We start from the raw sequence: 19,544 nt of genomic DNA, 5'->3' as shown, positions 1-19,544 counted from the left end.
ATTTTCCCCATTTTTCCTCCATTATTTCCCCAATTTTCTCCAAAATCTCCCAGAACACCGCCAAATTTTCCCCAATTTTCCAAAATTTCCCCCAAATTCTCCCCCAAATCCCCAAATTTCCCCCAAAATCCCCAAATTTCCCCCAAATTCCTCAAATTTCCCCTTTTTCCCTCCCTTTTTTTCCCCATTTTTTTCCATTTTTCCCCCCATTTTCCCTCAAAATCTCCCAGGACTCCCCTGAATTTTCCCCAATTTTCCAAAATTTCCCCCAAATTCTCCCCCAAATCCCCAAATTTTCCCCTTTTCCCTCCATTTTTTCCCCATTTTTCCCCATTTTTTCCCCAATTTTCCCCCAAAATCTCCCAGAACTCCCCCAAATTTCTCCAATTTTCCCCAATTTTCCAAAATTTCCCCCAAATTCTCCCCCAAATCCCCAAATTTCTTCCAAAATCCCCAAATTTTCCCAAAAATCCCCAAATTTTCCCCCTTTTCCCTCCATTTTTTACTCCAATTTTTCCATTTTTTCCCCATTTTTTCCATTTTTCCCCCAATTTTCCCCCAAAATCTCCCAGAACTCCCCCAAATTTCCCCCAAATTCTCCCAAAATCCCCAAATTTTCCCCAAATTTTCCCAAATTTCCCCCAAAATCCCCCAATTTTCCCCTTTTCCCTCTATTTTTGCCCCATTTTTTCCCCAAATTTTCCCCAAAATCTCCCAGAACTCCCCCAAATTTCCCCCAAATTCTCCCAAAATCCCCAAATTTCTCCCAAAATCCCCAAATTTTCCCCAAATTTTCCCCAAATTTTCCCAAATTCTCCCAAATTCTCCCCAAAATCCCCAAATTTTCCCCTTTTCCCTCCCTTTTTTCCCCATTTTTTCCCATTTTTTCCCCAAATTTCCCCAAATTTTCCCCAAATCTCCCCAAATTTCCCCAATTTTCCAAAATTTCCCCCAAATTCTCCCAAAATCCCCAAATTTTCCCCAAAATCCCCAAATTTCCCCCAAATTTCCCCCAAATTCTCCCAAAATTCCCAAATTTTCCCCAAATTCCTCAAATTTCCCCTTTTCCCTCCATTTTTCCCCATTTTTTCCCCAATTTTCCCCAAAATCTCCCAGAACTCCCCCAAAATTTCCCCAATTTCCCCCAAATTCTCCCAAAATCCCCAAATTTTCCCCAAATTTTCCCAAATTCTCCCCAAAATCCCCAAATTTTCCCCTTTTCCCCCCATTTTTTTCCAATTTTTTCCCCAAATTTCTCCAAAATCTCCCAGAATTCCCCAAATTTCTCCAATTTTCCCCAAATTTCCCCCAAATTTCCCCCAAATTTTCCCAAAATCCCCAAATTCTCCCCAAAATCCCCAAATTTCCCCCTTTTCCCTCCCTTTTTTCCCCATTTTTTTCCATTTTTTCCCCCATTTTCCCCCAAAATCTCCCAGAACTCCCCCAAATTTTCCCCAAAATTCTCCCAAAATCCCCCAATTTTCCCCAATTTTCCAAAATTTCCCCCAAATTTCCCCAAAATCCCCAAATTTCCCCCTTTTCCCACCCTTTTTTCCCCATTTTTCCCCATTTTTTCCCCAAATTTCCCCAAAATCTTCCAGAACTCCCCAAATTTACCCCAAACTCTCCCAAAATCCCCAATTTTTTCCCCAAAATCCCCAAATTTTCCCAAATTTTCCCCCAAATTCCCAAATTTCCCCCAAAATCCCCCAATTTTCCCCTTTTCCCTCCATTTTTTCCCCCCATTTTCCCCCAAAATCTCCCAGAACTCCCCCAAATTTCCCCCAAATTCTCCCAAAATCCCCAAATTTTCCCCAAAATCCTCAAATTTTCCCCAAATTTTCCCAAATTCTCCCAAATTCTCCCCAAAATCCCCAAATTTTCCCCTTTTCCCTCCATTTTTTCCCCATTTTTTCCCATTTTTCCCCCAATTTTCTCCAAAATCTCCCAGAACTCCCCCAAATTTCCCCCAAATTTTCCCAAAATCCCCAAATTTTCCCCAAAATCCCCAAATTTCCCCAAATTTTCCCAAATTTCCCCCAAAATCCCCCAATTTTCCCCTTTTCCCTCCATTTTTTCCCCATTTTTTCCCCAAATTTTCCCCAAAATCTCCCAGAATTCCCCAAATTTACCCCAAACTCTCCCAAAATCCCCAAATTTCTCCCAAAATCCCCAAATTTTCCCAAATTTTCCCCAAATTTTCCAAAATTTCCCCCAAAATCCCCCAATTTTCCCCTTTTCCCTCCAGTTTTTCCCCATTTTTTCCCATTTTTTCCCCATTTTTCCCCAAATTTCCCCCAAATTTTCCCCAAATCTCCCCAAATTTTCCCCCAAATTCCCCCAAATTTTCCCCAATTTCCCCCAAATTTTCCCAAATTTCCCCCAAATTTCCCCAATTTTCCCCAAAATCTCAGAATTCCCCCAAATTTGGGTTTTTCCCCCCAGAATTTGCTGCGCTCGGCGCTGCCCGAGGCGCTGCGGGCGCTGCAGGAGCTGCTCAGCCGGGACCCGGTGAGAGCCAGGAAATTGGGGAGAATTTGGGAAAAATTGGGAAAAATTGGGCTGGAATTGGGGAAAAAATTGAGGGAAAATTGGGGGGAAATTGGGAAAAAAATTGGGAAAAAATGGGGAAAAAATTGGGGGAAAATTGGGGAAAAATGGGGGGAAATTGGGGGAAAAATGGGGGAAAAATTGGGGAAATTTGGGGGGAAATTGGGGGAAAAATTTGGGGAAATTTGGGGGGAAATTGGGGGAAAAATTTGGGGAAATTGGGAAAAAATGGGGAAACAATTGGGGGGAAATTGGGGAAAAATAGGGAGAAATTGGGGAAAAAATTGGGGAAATTTGGGGGGAAATTGGGGGGAAAATTGAGGGAAAATTGGGGAAAAATTGGGGGGAATTGGGAAAAAAATTGGGGGGAAAATGGGGGGAAAATTTGGGGAAATTTGGGGGGAAATTGGGGGAAAAATTTGGGGAAATTTGGGGGGAAATTGGGGAAATAATTGGGGGGAATTGGGAAAAAAATTGGGGAAACTTGGGCTGGAATTGGGGGAAAAAATTGGGCAAATTTGGGGAAAAATTGAGGGAAAATTGGGGAAAAAATTGGGAAAAAAATGTGGAAAAAATTGGGGGAAAATTTGGGGAAATTTGGGGGGAAATTGGGGGAAAAATTTGGGGAAATTGGGAAAAAATGGGGAAAAAAGGGGGGAAATTGGGAGAAACTGGGGAAAAATTGGGGCTGGAATTGGGGAAAAAATTGGGAAAAATTGGGGAAATTTGGGCTGGAATTGGGGGAAAATTGGGAGAAATTGGAGAAATTCGGGATGGAAATTGGGGAAATTTGGGGTGGAATTGGGGAAAAAAATGGGAAAAATTAAAGAAAATTTGGGCTGGAATTGGAAATTTGGGGGAAAAATTGGGGGAAATTGGAAAAATTGGGGAAATTTGGGCTGGAATTGGGGAAAAATTTGGGGAAATTTGGGCTGGAATTTGGGAAAAAATTGGGGGAAAAAATTGGGGAAATTTGGGTTGGAATTGGGGGAAAATTGGGAGAAATTGGGGGAAATTTCGGGAAATTTGGGCTGGAATTGGAGAAAAAACTGAGGAAATTTGGGCTGAAAATTGGGGAAATTTGGGCTGGAATTGGGGGAAAATTTGGGGAAATGTGGGCTGGAAATTGGGCTGAAAATTGGGGAATTTTGGGCTGGAATTGGGGAAATTTGGGGAATTTGGGCTGGAATTGGGGAAAAAATTGAGGGAAAATTGGGGGGGAAATGAGGGAAAATTGGGAGAAATTGGGGAAAAAATTTGGGGAAATTTGGGCTGGAATTGGGGGAAATTGGGGGAAATTGGGAAAAAATGGGGAAAATTGGGGAAAATTGGGAGAAATTGGGGGAAATTTGGGGAAATTTGGGCTGGAAATTGGGGGGAAATTGGGGAAGTTTGGGCTGGAATTGGGAAAATTTGGGGAAATTTTGGGTGGAAATTAGGAAAAATTGGGGAAATTTGGGCTGGAATTGGGGGAAATTATTGGGGGAAAATTGGGAGAAATTGGGGAGAAATTTGGGAGAAATTGGAGAAAAAAATTGGGGAAATTTGGGCTGGAATTGGGGGAAAATTTGAGGACATTTGGGCTGGAATTGGGGAAAAATTTGGGGAAATTGGGGCTGGAAATTGGTGAAAAATTGGGGAAATTTGGGCTGGAATTGGGGAAATTCAGGGAAATTTGGGAAAAATTGGGGAAATTTTGGGGTTAAAATGGGGAAATTTGGGGGGAAATGGAGGAATTTTGGGGAGAAATTTGGGGGAAAATCGGGGAAAATTTGGGGGAAAATGGGGAAAATTTGGGTTTAAATTTTGGTAATTTTGGGGAAAATTTGGGGGAAAATGGGAAAAATTTGGGGTTAAATTTTGGTAAATTTGGGGGGAAAATTGGGGGAGAATTTGGGGAAAAATGGGGAAAATTTGGGGGAAAATGGGGAAAATTTGGGTTTAAATCTTGTTAATTTTGGGGGAAATTTGGGGGAAAAATGGGAAAAATTTGGGGGAAAATTTTGGGGAATTTGGAGGAAAGTTTGGGGGAAAATGGGGAAAATTTGACATTAAATTTTGGTAATTTTGGGGGAAAATGGGGAAAATTTGGGTTTAAATTTTGGTAATTTTGGGGAAAATTTGGGGAAATTTCAGGAGAAATTTGGGGGCTAAAATGAGAAAATTTTGGAGATAATTGAGGGCAAAGTTTGGGCTGAAATTGAAAAATTTGGGGGGGAATTTTTGGGAAAATTTGGGGGAGAATGGGATTTTGGGGAAAAAGTTTGAGGAAAAATTTGGGTTAAAAATGGGGAAAATTTGGGTTTAAATTTTGGTCATTTTGGGGAAATTTTGAGGAAATTCTGGGGAAATTTCAAGAGAAATTTGGAGCTAAAATGAGACAATTTGGGGTAAATTTGGGGCTGAAATTTGGAAAAATTTGTGTTAAAATTGGGAAAAATTTGGGCTAAAAATAGGGAAATTTTGGGTTTAAATTTTGAAAATTTTGGGGAAATTTTGAGGAAATTTCAGGGGAAACTTGGGGCTAAAATGAGAAAATTGAGGGCAAATTTTGAGGATAATTTGGGGCAAATTTGGGGCTGAAATTGGAGAATTTGGGGGAAAAATTGAGGAATTTTGGAGGGGAAATTTGGATTTTGGGGGAAATTTGGGGCTGAAATTTGGGAGAATTTTGGGGAAATTTAGGGAAATTTGGAGGAAAAATTTGGGCTAAAATGGAAGAAAAATTGGGGAAATTTGAGGGAAAAGTTTGGGCTGAAATGGGAAAATTTGGGGAAAAATGCAGGAAAATTGGGGGGAAATGGGAAAATTGGGAGGGTAAAATTGGGACTAAAATGGGGAAAATTGGGGAAATTTTGGAGGAAATTTTGGGAAATTTAAGGGGAAATTTTGGGGAGAATTTCAGAAAATTTGGGGCTAAAATGGGAAAAAATTGAGGAAAAAATTGGGGAAAATTTTGGGAAAATAAAAGAAGAAATTTGAGGCTAAAATTAAAAATTTGGGGCAATTTAGTGGGGGATTTGGGGCCGAAATGGGAGAATTTGGGAAAATTTTGGGGCTGAAATGGAGAAAATTTGGGAAAATTTTGGGGCTGAAATGGAGAAAATTTGGGATAAATTTGGGGCTAAAATGGGAAAAATCCTGGAAAATTTGGGAGAAATTTTGGGGCTAAAATGGGAAAATTTTGGGAAAATTTGGAGGAAATTTGGGACTAAAATGGGAAAAATTTGGAGTTGAAATAGGGAAATTTTGGGGCTAAAATTTGGAGAAATTTGGGAAAAAATTTGGGGACAAAATGGGGAAATTCTGGGATGACTCTGGGAGAAATTCAGGGCTGAAATGAGAAAATTTGGGGTGAATTTTGGGGAGAATTTTGGGGTGAATTTGGGGAATTTCCTTCCAGGAGCTCGGCGCCGACGCTCTGGAGGTGCTGGATGAATTCCTGGAAGCCAATCCTGAATCCGTGATCCCACACCTGAGGCCCGTGCTGGAGCTCTGCCTCCAGGTAAACCCCAAAATTTCCCTTTTTCAGCCAGAAAATTGGAAGTTCTGAGGCAAAAATTGGAATTTTAACCCCAAAATATTTCAGACACCAGGTCTACCTCCATTAGAACCAATGGGGATCTCAGACACCAGGTCTACCCCCATTAAAGTCAATGGGGATGTAGGGACACCAGGTCTACCTCCATTAGAACCAATGGGGATCTCAGACACCAGGTCTACCCCCATTAAAGTCAATGGGGATTTCTGACACCAGGTCTACCCCCATTGAAACCAATGGGGATTTCAGACACCAGGTCTACCCCCATTATACCCAATGGGGATTTCAGACACCAGGTCTACCCATTAAAGTCAATGGGCATTTCAGACACCAGGTCTACCCCCATTGAATTCAATGGGGATTTAGGGACACCAGGTCTATCCATTAAAGTCAATGGGAAATTTCAGACACCAGGTCTACCCCATTAAAGTCAATGGGGATTTCAGACACCAGGTCTACCCCCATTAGCCCCAATGGGGATTTCAGACACCAGGTCTACCCCCATTAGCCCCAATGGGGATTTCAGACACCAGGTCTACCCAGTAAAGGCTATGGGGATTTCAGACACCAGGTCTACCCAGTAATGTCAATGGGAAATTTCAGACACCAGGTCTACCCCCATTATACCCAATGGGGATTTCAGACACCAGGTCTACCCCATTAATGTCAATGCGGATTTAGGGACACCAGGTCTACCCAGTAAAGTCAATGGGGATTTCAGACACCAGGTCTACCCCATTAAAGTCAATGGGAAATTTCAGACACCAGGCCTACCCCCATTAATGTCGACGGGGATTTAGGGACACCAGGTCTACCCATTAAAGTCAATGGGAAATTTCAGACACCAGGTCTACCCCCATTATACCCAATGGGGATTTCAGATACCAGGTCTACCTCCATTAAAGTCAATGGGGATTTCCGACACCAGGTCTACCCCATTAAAGTCAATGGGGATTTCCGACACCAGGTCTACCCCATTAAAGTCAATGGGGATTTCAGACAGCAGGTCTACCCCCATTAAAGTCAATGGGAAATTTCAGACACCAGGTCTACCCCATTAAAGTCAAAGGAGATTTCAGACACCAGGTCTACCCCCATTAGCCCCAATGGGGATTTCAGACGCCAGGCCTACCCCATTAATGTCAATGGGGATTTCAGACACCAGGTCTACCCCATTAAAGTCAATGGGGATTTCAGATACCAGGTCTACCCATTAAAATCAATGGGAAATTTCAGACACCAGGTCTACCCCATTAAAGTCAATGGGGATTTCAGACACCAGGTCTACCCCCATTATACCCAATGGGGATTTCAGACACCAGGTCTACCACCATTAAAGTCAATGGGAAATTTCAGACACCAGGTCTACCCCATTAAAGTCAAAGGAGATTTCAGACACCAGGTCTACCCCCATTATACCCAATGGGGATTTCAGACGCCAGGCCTACCCCATTAATGTCAATGGAGATTTCAGACACCAGGTCTACCCCATTAATGTCAATGGGGATTTCAGATACCAGGTCTACCCCATTAAAGTCAATGGGGATTTCAGACACCAGGTCTACCCATTAAAATCAATGGGAAATTTCAGACACCAGGTCTACCCCATTAAAGTCAATGGGGATTTCAGACACCAGGTCTACCCCATTAAAGTCAATGGGGATTTCAGACACCAGGTCTACCCATTAAAATCAATGGGAAATTTCAGACACCAGGTCTACCCCATTAAAGTCAATGGGGATTTCAGACACCAGGTCTACCCCCATTATACTCAATGGGGATTTCAGACACCAGGTCTACCCCCATTAGCCCCACTGGGGATTTCAGATACCAGGTCTACCCCCATTATACCCAATGGGGAATTTCGGACACCAGGTCTACCCCCATTATACCCAATGGGGATTTCAGACACCAGGTCTACCCCCATTAGCCCCACTGGGGATTTTTGGGGTCATTCCCAGAATTTTTGGGACATTCCCGGAATTTTTGGGGATTTCCCGGAATTGTTTTGGGAATTCCCAGGATTTGGGGAGTTCCTGAGCCTCCCCTGGAGGATTTTTGGGGATGTTCAGGTGGGATTTGTCCCCTCAGGTGGCCGGGGACGAGTGCAAGGGTGACACGGTGAGGGTTCGGGCTTTGGCCACGCTCACCTTCCTGGCCCAGAAGATACCCAGGGTGAGACTGGTTTGGACTGGGAGAGAACTGGGACAAACTGGGAGGGACTGGGACAAACTGGGAGGGACTGGGAGGGGATTTGGGGGATTTTAGGGCTCTAAAAGGGTCAGAAATGGTCAAAATCAAGGAAAATCAGGATTTAAAGGTTTTTTTATACTGGTTTGTGACTGGGAGGGAACTGGGAGGAACTGGGACAAACTGAGAGGGAACTGGGACAAACTGGGATGGAGTGGGAGGCGATTTGAAGGGATTTTGGGGCTCTAAAAGGGTCAGAAATGGTCAAAATATGGAAAATCAGGATTAAAAGGGGTTTTTTAAACTGGTTTGTACTGGTTTGTGACTGGTTTATACTGGGAGGGGACTGGGACAAACTGGGAGGGAACTGGGACAAACTGGGATGGACTGGGAGGGGATTTGGGGGATTTTGGGGCTCTAAAAGGGTCAGAAGTGGTCAAAATCAAGGAAAATCAGGATTTAAAGGGGGTTTTTATACTAGTTTGTACTGGTTTGTGACTGGTTTATACTGGGAGGGAACTGGGAGGAACAGGGACAAACTGGGAGGGAACTGGGACAAACTGGGATGGACTGGGAGGGGATTTGGGGGATTTTGGGGCTCTAAAAGGGTCAAAAATGGGGGAAAATGGAGAAAAATTGGTGATTTTGATACTGGTTTGTACTGGTTTATACTGGGATGGATTGCTGGAGTCACTGGGTTATACTGGGATGAACTGGGACGGGGTGCTGCCGGGTCTGGGGGTCACTGGTTTATACTGGTTTGTACTGGGAGAGGGAATGGCTGGAGTGTGTGAGCGCCCCCTGCTGGCTGGGAGGACCTGGCACTCTGTGTACTGGTTTTACTGGTTTATACTGGGATTGGGGTCACTGGGTTATACTGGTTATACTGGGATTGGGGTGCTGGGGTCACTGGGTTATACTGGTTATACTGGTTATACTGGTTTATACTGGGTAGAGGGAGTGTGTGAGTGCCCCCTGCTGGCTGGGAGGACCAGCTGGCCCTCTGTGGGTTATACTGGTTTGTACTGGTTTTTACTGGTTTATTCTGGTCTGTACTGGTTTGTACTGGGATGGGGTGCTGGTGTCACTGGTTTATACTGGGATGAGGTGCTGGAGTCACTGGTTTGTACTGGTTTATACTGGGAGATGGAGTGGGGTGGGTGTGTGTGAGCGCCCCCTGCTGGCTGGGAGGACCTGCTGGCTCTCTGTGGGTTATACTGGTTTGTACTGGTTTGTACTGGTCTGTACTGGTTTGTATTGGTCTGTACTGGTTTATACTGGGATGGGGTGCTGAGGTCACTGGGTTATACTGGGATGGGGTGTTGGAGTCACTGGTTTGTACTGGTTTATACTGGGAGATGGAGTGGGGTGGGTGTGTGTGAGCGCCCCCTGCTGGCCGGGAGGACCTGCTGGCCCTCTGTGGGTTATACTGGTTTGTACTGTGTTATACTGGTTTATACTGGTCTGTACTGGTTTGTACTGGGATGGGATGCTGGTGTCACTGGTTTATACTGGGATTGGGGTGCTGGGGGTCACTGGTTTGTACTGGTTTGGACTGGGAGATGAAGTGGGGATGTGTGTGAGCGCCCCCTGCTGGCCGGGAGGACCAGCTGGCCCTCTGTGGGTTATACTGGTTTGTACTGTGTTATACTGGTTTGTACTGGTCTGTACTGGTTTGTACTGGGATGGGGTGCTAAGGTCACTGGTTTCTACTGGGATGAGGTGCTGGAGTCACTGGTTTGTACTGGTTTATACTGGGAGAGGGAGTGGGAGATGTGTGTGCGCGCCCCCTGCTGGCCGGGAGGACCTGCTGGCTCTCTGTGGGTTATACTGGTTTGTACTGGTTTGTACTGGTCTGTACTGGTTTATACTGGGATGGGGTGCTGAGGTCACTGGTTTATACTGGGATGTGGTGCTGGAGTCACTGGTTTGTACTGGTTTATACTGGGAGATGAAGTGGAGTGGGTGTGTGTGAGCGCCCCCTGGTGGCCGGGAGGACCTGCTGCCCCTCTGTGGGTTATACTGGTTTGTACTGTGTTATACTGGTCTGTACTGGTCTGTACTGGGATGGGGCTGGTTTCACTGGTTTCTACTGGGATGATGTGCTGGAGTCACTGGTTTGTACTGGTTTGTACTGGGGAATGGAGTGGGGTGGGTGTGTGTGAGCGCCCCCTGCTGGCCGGGAGGACCAGCTGGCCCTCTGTGGGTTATACTGGTTTGTACTGGTTTGTACTGGTCTGTACCGGTTTGTACTGGGATGGGGTGCTAAGGTCACTGGTTTATACTGGGATGAGGTGCTGGAGTCACTGGTTTGTACTGGTTTATACTGGGAGATGGAGTGGGGGATGTGTGTGAGCGCCCCCTGCTGGCCCGGAGGACCAGCTGGCCCTCTGTGGGTTATACTGGTTTGTACTGGTCTGTACTGGTTTGTGCTGGTCTGTAGTGGTCCCTACCGGTCCATACTGGTCCAAACTGGTTTCTGCTCTTGCAGGCCCTGCTCAGGGGGGATCTCCTGGCCCTGCTGCTCCGGGGGCTCCTGGTTCCCCTCTGTGCCCCCCTGAGGCCGCAGAGCCCCGACCCCGAGGAGAGCTGGGGGGGGGGAGGGGCGGCCCTGCCCCCCGCCACGGCGCCGCCCAGGTAACAGCACCCCCGAACCCCCAAACCCCCCAAATCCCCCCCCAAAACATCCCCGGGCTTGGGGCTCCTCTCCTGGCATATTGGGGATTTTTTTCCCCATTTTATTCAGATTTTTTCCCATTTTATTTGGAATTTTTGGGATTTTTTCCCATTTTATTCAGATTTTTTCCCCATTTTATTCAGATTTTTTCCCCATTTTATTTGGAATTTTTGGGGATTTTTTCCCAATTTTATTCAGATTTTTTCCCATTTTATCTGGAATTTTTTGGGATTTTTCCCAATTTTATTCAGATTTTTTCCCATTTTATTTGGAATTTTTTGGGATTTTTCCCCCATTTTATTCGGATTTTTTCCCCCATTTTATTCGGATTTTTTCCCCATTTTATTTGGAATTTTTGGGGGTTTTTTCCCCATTTTATTTGGAATTTTTGGGGATTTTTCCCCCATTTTATTCGGAATTTTTCCCCATTTTATTTGGAATTTTTGGGGATTTTTTTCCCATTTTATTCAGATTTTTTTCCCATTTTATTTGGAATTTTTGGGGATTTTTTTCCATTTTATTCGGATTTTTTCCCCATTTTATTTGGAATTTTTGGGGATTTTTTTCCCCATTTTATTCAGATTTTTTCCCCATTTTATTTGGATTTTTGGGGGATTTTTCCCCATTTTGTTCAGATTTTCTCCCCATTTTATTTGGAATTTTTTAGGATTTTTCCCCATTTTTTTCGGATTTTTTTCCCATTTTATCTGGAATTTTTGGAGATTTTTTTCCCATTTTATTCGGATTTTTTCCCCCATTTTATTTGGAATTTTTGGGGATTTTTTCCCATTTTATTCAGATTTTTTCCCCATTTTATTTGGAATTTTTTGGGATCTTTTTCCCATTTTATTCAGATTTTTTCCCCATTTTATTTGGAATTTTTGGGGATTTTTTTCCCCATTTTATTCAGATTTTTTCCCCATTTTATTCGGATTTTTTCACCATTTTATTTGGAATTTTTGGGATTTTTTCCCCATTTTATTCAGATTTTTTCCCCATTTTATTTGGAATTTTTTGGGATCTTTTTCCCATTTTATTCGGATTTTTTCCCATTTTATTTGGAATTTTTGGGGATTTTTCCCCATTTCATTCGGATTTTTTCCCCATTTTATTTGGAATTTTTGGGGATTTTTCCCCATTTTATTCGGATTTTTTCCCCCATTTTATTTGAATTTTTGGGGAATTTTTCCCCATTTTATTTGGAATTTTTTCCCATTTTATTTATGTTTTTTCAGATTTTTTCCCCATTTTTTAGGACTTTTTTTCCCATTTTATTTGGATTTTTCCCCATTTTATTCGGAATTTTTGGGTTTTTTTCCCACATTTTATTTGAATTTTTTCCTGATTTTTTTACCCATTTTATTTGGATTTTTGGGGTTTTCTCCCATTTTATTTGGATTTTTTGGAATTTTTTTTTCCATTTTATTTGGATTTTATTCTGATTTTTTCCTCCATTTTTTAGTATTTTTTTCCCACATTTTATTTGGAATTGTTGGGGATTTTTTTCCATTTTATTTGGATTTTTTGGGAATTTATTTTTCCCATTTTCTTTGTGGTTTTTGGGATTTTTTCCCAATTTTTTTCTATTTTTCCTGACATTTTTATCCCCATTTTATTTGGATTTTTTTTCTGATTTTTTCCCCATTTCCCCCATTTTATTTAGATTTTTTTTTCTGATTTTTCCCCATTTTTCCCCAATTTTATTTGGATTTTTTCCCCATTTTTCCCCATTTTATTTGGATTTTTCCCCCCCATTTATCTCCATTTTATTTGGATTTTTTTTCTGATTTTTTCCCCATTTTTGCCCATTTTATTTGGATTTTTTTTCTTATTTTTTCCCCATTTCCCCCCATTTTTTATTTAGATTTTTTTTTTTTTTTTTTTTTTTTTTTTTTTTTTTTTTTTCCCCCATTTTCCCCCAATTTTATTTGGATTTTTCCCCCATTTTTCCCCATTTTATTTGGATTTTTTTCTAATTTTTTCCCCATTTTTCCCCCATTTTATTTAGATTTTTTTTTCTGATTTTTTTCCCCATTTTTCCCCAATTTTATTTGGATTTTTTTCCCCATTTTTCCCAATTTTATTTGGATTTTTTCCCCATTTTTCCCAATTTTATTTGGATTTTTTCCCCATTTTTTTTCTGATTTTTCCCCATTTTTCCCCCATTTTATTTGGATTTTTCCCCATTTTTCCCAATTTTATTTTGATTTTTTCCCCATTTTTTTCCCCATTTTTTTTCTGATTTTTTCTCCATTTTCCCCCAATTTTATTTGGATTTTTTTCTGATTTTTCCCCCATTTTATTTGGATTTTTTTCTGATTTTTTCCCCATTTTTCCCCAATTTTATTTGGATTTTTCCCCATTTTTCGCAGTTTTATTTGGATTTTTTTCTGATTTTTTCCCCATTTTTCCCCCCTTTTTTTTGATTTTTTTCCCCCATTTTCCCCCAATTTTATTTAGATTTTTTCCCCATTTTTCCCCATTTTATTTAGATTTTTTTTCTGATTTTTTCCCCATTTTTCCCCAATTTTATTTGGATTTTTTCCCCATTTTTCCCCATTTTATTTGGATTTTTTTCCCCATTTATCCCCATTTTTTCTGATTTTTTCCCCATTTTCCCCCATTTTTTCCCCATTTTTTTCAGATTTTTTTCCCCATTTTGCCCATTTTATTTGGATTTTTTTCTGATTTCTTCCCCAATTTTATTTGGATTTTTTTCCCATTTTCCCAATTTTATTTGGATTTTTTCCCCTTTTTTTCCCCATTTTTTTCTGATTTTTTTTCCCCATTTTCCCCATTTTATTTAGATTTTTTTTCTGATTTTTCCCCCATTTTCCCCCAATTTTATTTGGATTTTTTCCCCATTTTTCCCAATTTTATTTAGATTTTTTTCCCCATTTTTCTCTATTTTATTTGGATTTTTTTTCTGATTTTTTCCCCATTTTCCCCAATTTTATTTGGATTTTTTCCCCATTTTTTCCCAATTTTATTTTGATTTTTCCCCTTTTTTTCCCCATTTTTTTCTGATTGTTTTCCCCATTTTCCCCCTTTTTTTTTTTGATTTTTTTCCCCCATTTTCCCCCAATTTTATTTGGATTTTTTCCCCATTTCCCCCCAATTTTATTTGGATTTTTTCCCCATTTCCCCCCAATTTTATTTGGATTTTTTCCCCATTTTTCCCCATTTTATTTGGATTTTTTCCCCTTTTTTTCCCCCATTTTTTTCTAAATTTTTTTCCCCATTTTCCCCCTATTTTATTTGGATTTTTCCCCCATTTTTCCCAATTTTATTTGGATTTTTTTCTGATTTTTCCCCCATTTTCCCCCAATTTTATTTGGATTTTTTCCCCTTTTTTTCCCCATTTTTTTTCTGATTTTTTCCCCATTTTTCCCAATTTTATTTGGATTTTTCCCCTTTTTTCGAGCGAATTTTTTGCAATTTTCCCCATTTTATTCAGATTTTTTCCCCATTTTTTGGGAAATTTTTTCCACAATTTTTTTAATAACTCACCCATTTTTATTTCAAAACTCCCAATTTCCTCAAATTTCACTTTTTATAAATTTTTCTCACAAAATATTTGTAATTTTTTCATTTTATTTCCAATTTTTCTGTCATTTTCCCGCCATTTTTACCCCCAAAATTCAAATTTTTTACCCCAAAAATTCCAATTTTTAACCAAAATTCTCCCCAATTTTTTTTTACCTGATTTCCCCCAATTTTTTCCCTTTCCCTTTTTTCCATTTTTTTCCCAAAAATTCCAATTTTTTGAAGGAATTTTTACCCAAATTTGGGAGATTTTTGACCCAAATTTTCTCCCCCTCAGGTTCTGGACGCTCTGGCCCAGGGGCTGCCCCCCGAAAAGCTGCTCAAGGAATTGGTGAGTTTTGGGGGAAAATTCGGGAATTTGGGGAAAATTTGGGAATTTTACTGAAAAAATTAAATTTTAGTAAATTTTCCTTAATTTTTAGAGGAATTTTTTGGGGTTTTTTTTGAGAAATTTTGATTTTTTGTGCCATTTTAGGACCTTTCACAACAGAAATTTTAGAAATCCTGAGGGAAATTTTTAGGAAATTTTAAGAAATTTTATAAAATTTTTAAAAATTTGGAAAAATTTGAATTTTTAAAAATTTTTCGGGAATTTTTGGAGGAATTTTTTTGGTTTTTTAAAAGATTTTTAAAGGATTTTTGTGCCCTTTTAGGACCTTTCACAACAGAAATTTTAGAAATCCTGAGGGGAATTTTTAGGAAATTTTGAGGGATTTTAGTAAATTTTTAAAAATTTGGGAAAAACTTGAATTTTTGGATTTTTTTTTAATTTTTTGGGGAATTATTTGGTTTTTTTGGAAGATTTTTAAAGGATTTTTGTGCCCTTTTAGGACCTTTCACAACAGAAATTTTAGAAATCCTGAGGGGAATTTTCAGGAAATTTTTAGAAATTTTGGTAAATTTTTAAAAATTTGGAAAATTTTGAATTTTTAAAATCTTTTTTTAATTTTTGGGGAATTTTTTTTGGGTTTTTTTAGAAGATTTTTAAAGGATTTTTGTGCCCTTTAAGGACCTTTCACAACAGAAATTTTAAAAATCCTGAGGGGAATTTTTAGGAAATTTTAAGGAATTTTAGTAAATTCTTAAAAATTTGGAAAAATTTGAATTTTTAAAAATTTTGGGGGAATTTTTGGGGGAATTTTTTGGGGTTTTTTAAAGATTTTTAAAGGATTTTTGTGCCCTTTTAAGACCTTTCACAACAGAAATTTTAAAATCCTGAGGGGAATTTTTAGGAAATTTTAAGGAATTTTAGTAAATTCTTAAAAATTTGGAAAAATTTGAATTTTTAAAAATTTTGGGGGAATTTTTGGGGGAATTTTTTGGGGTTTTTTAAAGATTTTTAAAGGATTTTTGTGCCCTTTTAAGACCTTTCACAACAGACATTTTAGAAATCCTGAGGAGAATTTTTAGGAAATTTTAAGGAATTTTAGTAAATTTTTAAAAATTTGGAAAAATTTGAATTTTAAAAATTTTTAGGGGAAATTTTTGGGGAATTTTTTAGGGGTTTTTTTTAAATTTTTAACGGATTTTTGTGCCCTTTTAGGACCTTTTACAGCAGAAATTTTGGAAATCCTGAGGGGAATTTTGAGAGATTTTAGTAAATTTCTAAAATTTTATGAAAATTCTGAGGTTTTGGAATTTTTTTCAATTTTTGGGGATTTTTTCAATTTTTGGGGATTTTTTTTAGGAGCTTTGGGGTTTTTTTGTGACCTTCCAGGACCTTTTTTGGCGGGAATTTAGGAGATCCTGAGGAGAATTTTGGGGAGAATTTAGGGGATTTTAGTAAAATTTAAAAATATTTGAAATATTTGGGATTTTAGGGGATTCTGGGGATTTTGAAAGAATTTTTAAAGAAATTTTGGGGTTTTTTTTGAGGAACTTTGGGGTTTTTTTTAAGGATTTTTGGGGGTTTTTGTGCCCTTTCAGGACCGTTCACGGCAGGAATTTGAGAGATCCTGAGGAGAAATTTGGGGGAAAATTTGGAATTTTGGGAAAATTTTGGAATATCTTGGTTAAATTTGGGACTTTTTCTTAAACTTAGATTTTTTAAAATCATTATTTTATTTTTAAATGGCTTTTTGAGGAATTTTGGGGGTTTTTTTGTGGCCTTTCTGGACCTTTTTTGGTGGCAATTCAGGATTTCCTGAGGGGAATTTGGGGGAAATTTAGAATTTCTGGGGAAAAATCTGTGAATTTTTGTAAAACTTGAGATTTTTGGGAATTATTGTTAATTTTTAAATTTTTTTAAATTTTTTTTTTATTTTTTGGGCTTTTTTATTGAGGAATGTTAGGGAGTTTTGTGACCTTTCAGGACCTTTTTGGGGTATTTTGGAAGATCCTGAGGGGAATTTTGGGGAAAATTTAGGAATTTTTAGAAAAAGAGTTGAATTTTGGTGAAAACTTTTAATTTTGGAGAAATATTGGAACTTTTGAGATTTTGGGGGAATTTTTAGGATTTTTAGGGATTTTTTGAGATTTTTTTGAGGGTTTTTGTGACCTTCCGGGACCGTTTTAAGTGGGAATTCAGGAGATCCTAAGGGGGATTTTGAGGAAAATTTGGTAGAAAATTGAGAATTTTGGTAAAGTTTTGAATTTTGTGAAAATTGGGGATTTTTGAGAATTTTTTTTTAATTTTTTTGCTTTTTTTTTTGCAAAATTTTGGGGATTTTTTTGGTGTCCTTTCAGGGCCTATCATGGCAGGAATTTGAGCGATTCTGAGGAGAAATTTTTGAAAAAAGTGGAAAAATTTGGGATTTTTGGAAAAAATTCTGGAATTTGTGGAAGTTTTTTAATTTTGGGGAAATTTGGGGGATTTTGTTTTTGGTTTTTTTTTTTTTGTTTTTTGACAATTTTGGGGGTTGTGACCTTTCAGGACCTTTTAAAGGGAAATTCGGGAGATCCTGAGGGGAATTTTAGATAAAAATTTAGGGGATTTTAGTAAAATTTTGGAATTTTTGAGAAAATTTTGGATTTTAGGGAATTTTGGGGATTTTTTAAAAACATATTTTAGGAATTTTGGGGGGTGTTTGAGAAATCTAAGGGTTTTTTCTGACCTTTCAGGACCATTTTTGGGGGGAATTTGGGAGATCCTGAGGGGAATTCTGAGAAAAATTTGTGGGATTTTGTAACCAAAAGAAAATTTAAATTTTAAGAATTTTTAGAGAATTTTTTGAAATTTTTTTTTCACAATTTTCTGATTTTTTTTTAATTTTAGGGAATTTTTTTCCTGGCCTTTCAGGACCTTCTGAAGGCATTTTGTGGCTCCTGGATCGAATTTTGGGGCAAAATTTGGGATTTTGCTTCCTGGTGGATAAAAATCAAGAATTTTGGGTGAAATCCCAGAGAATTTCTGAACTGAAAAAATTTCTAGATTTATATTCAATTTTTTCATTAATTTTATTTCACTTTTCCCGCGCTTTTCATAGCGCCCTTCCAGGACCTTCCGGTTTAAAAACCATGAATATTCTGAGGGAAAATCTTGGAATTTTGGGCTTCTCTGTGGGCAAATTCAAATTTTTACCAATTTTCATCTCTCCCAGTGCTGATTTTAGGTCATTTCCCGCCAGTTTTGTCTCATTTCGGCCAATTTTCTCTCATTTTCTGCCGATTTTCTGCCGATTTTCTGCTGATTTTTCCCCGGTTTTTCCCCAACTTTTCCCCGTTTTGTCCCTTCCCCACCCTCCCCCACCCCCTTTCCCCCTCACCCCTCTCGTTTTTGGGTGAAATTCCGGCGGTTTTGGGGTCGGGCCGGACCCGGAAGTTGCCGCTCCTGGAGGGGCCGGGCCGAGGCGGCTGCGCCGGCGGCCGCAAGGGGGCGCTGCTGGCACTGGCGGCGCTCGCGCGCGGCTGCGGCTCCGCCCTGCGGCAGCGGTGAGCTCCTTATATGGGCAAAGTGGGCGTGGCTAAGAGGGAAGGGGCGGGATTAAACCCTTTTAAGGCAAAGAGGGCGGGGTTTCAAGCCTTTTATGGACAAAAGGGTGGGGTTTAAAGCCTTTTATGGCTAAAAGGGCGGGGTTTAAGAGTTGTGGGTGGGTTTAAAGCCTTTTATGGCCAAAAGGGCGGGGTTTAAAAGTTGTGGGTGGGGTTTTAAGCCTTTTATGGGGTTGTGGGTGGGGTTTAAAAGTTGTGGGTGGGGCTTAATACCTTTTAAGGGACTGCGGGCTGGGATTAAGAGGCCTTAATGAGTTGTGGGCGTGGTTTAGTGTTGTGGGTGGAGTTTAAAGCCTTTTAAGGTGTTGTGGGCGTGGTTTCATCCTGTGGGTGGGCTTAAACCCACTTCTGGGCTTGTGGGTTGGGTTTGAAGCTTGTGGGTGGGGCTTAGTGGTGTGGGCGTGGCTTACTGTCTGTGGGTGGGGTTTAAATCCTTTCATGGGGTTGTGGGTGTGGCTTAAAGGATGTGCAGGGGGGCGTGGCCTAGCAACAGTGGGGGCGGTTTTCAACACAGTGGGGCGGGGCCTAAATGCGGTGGGCGTGGCTTAAAGAGGGCCTGGCTGCCATTAAAGCCTGGTGGGCGTGGCTTGAATGGGTGGGCGTGGTCTGAGCGAGGTGGGCGTGGCCTGCAGGTACCTGGGCGTGGTCCTGGGGGCCCTGCGGGCCGGCCTGGGAGACCCCGAGGGCGCGGTCAGGGGGGCGGCGGCGGCGGCGCTGCGAGAGCTGCGGGAGGAACTGGAGGTACTGGGAGGGACTGGGAGGGAGTTTGGGGTTACTAGTTTATACTGGGAGGGGGTTTGGGGTTACTGGTTTATACTGGGATGAACTGGGATGGAGTTTGGGGTTACTGGTTTATACTGAGATGAACTGGGATGGAGTTTGGGGTTACTGGTTTATACTGGGATGGGGTTTGGGGGTTACTGGTTTATACTGGGATGAACTGGGATGGACTGGGAGGGACTGGGAGGGACTGGGAGGGGATTTGGGGTTGCTGGGAGGGAACTGGGAGGTGACTGGGCCATACCGGTTTATACTGGGAGGAACTGGGACAAACTGGGAGGGGGTTTGGGGTTACTGGTTTATACTGGTTTATACTGGGATGGGGTTTGG

At 40.5% G+C, this 19,544-nt stretch overlaps 1 protein-coding gene across 1 annotated transcript in view; it reads left to right on the top strand.

The window, feature by feature from the left end:
- LOC132322844 (importin-4-like) overlaps window positions 1–19,175 on the top strand; it is a gene marked incomplete at its 3' end in the record, with an annotated part of 39,280 nt that extends 20,105 nt beyond the window's left edge. The window contains exons 6-12 of the mRNA XM_059837556.1: window positions 2,446–2,511; window positions 5,954–6,055; window positions 8,183–8,266; window positions 10,773–10,918; window positions 14,782–14,835; window positions 18,265–18,374; window positions 19,067–19,175. Coding sequence (XP_059693539.1) covers window positions 2,446–2,511; window positions 5,954–6,055; window positions 8,183–8,266; window positions 10,773–10,918; window positions 14,782–14,835; window positions 18,265–18,374; window positions 19,067–19,175 — 671 coding nt within the window. The remainder of the gene's footprint in view (window positions 1–2,445; window positions 2,512–5,953; window positions 6,056–8,182; window positions 8,267–10,772; window positions 10,919–14,781; window positions 14,836–18,264; window positions 18,375–19,066) is intronic.
- Between the last annotated feature and the right edge of the window lie 369 nt (window positions 19,176–19,544).

The sequence above is a fragment of the Haemorhous mexicanus genome, unplaced genomic scaffold, assembly GCF_027477595.1.
Source record: "Haemorhous mexicanus isolate bHaeMex1 unplaced genomic scaffold, bHaeMex1.pri scaffold_156_ctg1, whole genome shotgun sequence".
Lineage (NCBI taxonomy): Eukaryota > Metazoa > Chordata > Aves > Passeriformes > Fringillidae > Haemorhous > Haemorhous mexicanus.
This window is presented reverse-complemented; position numbering and strand designations above follow the sequence as displayed.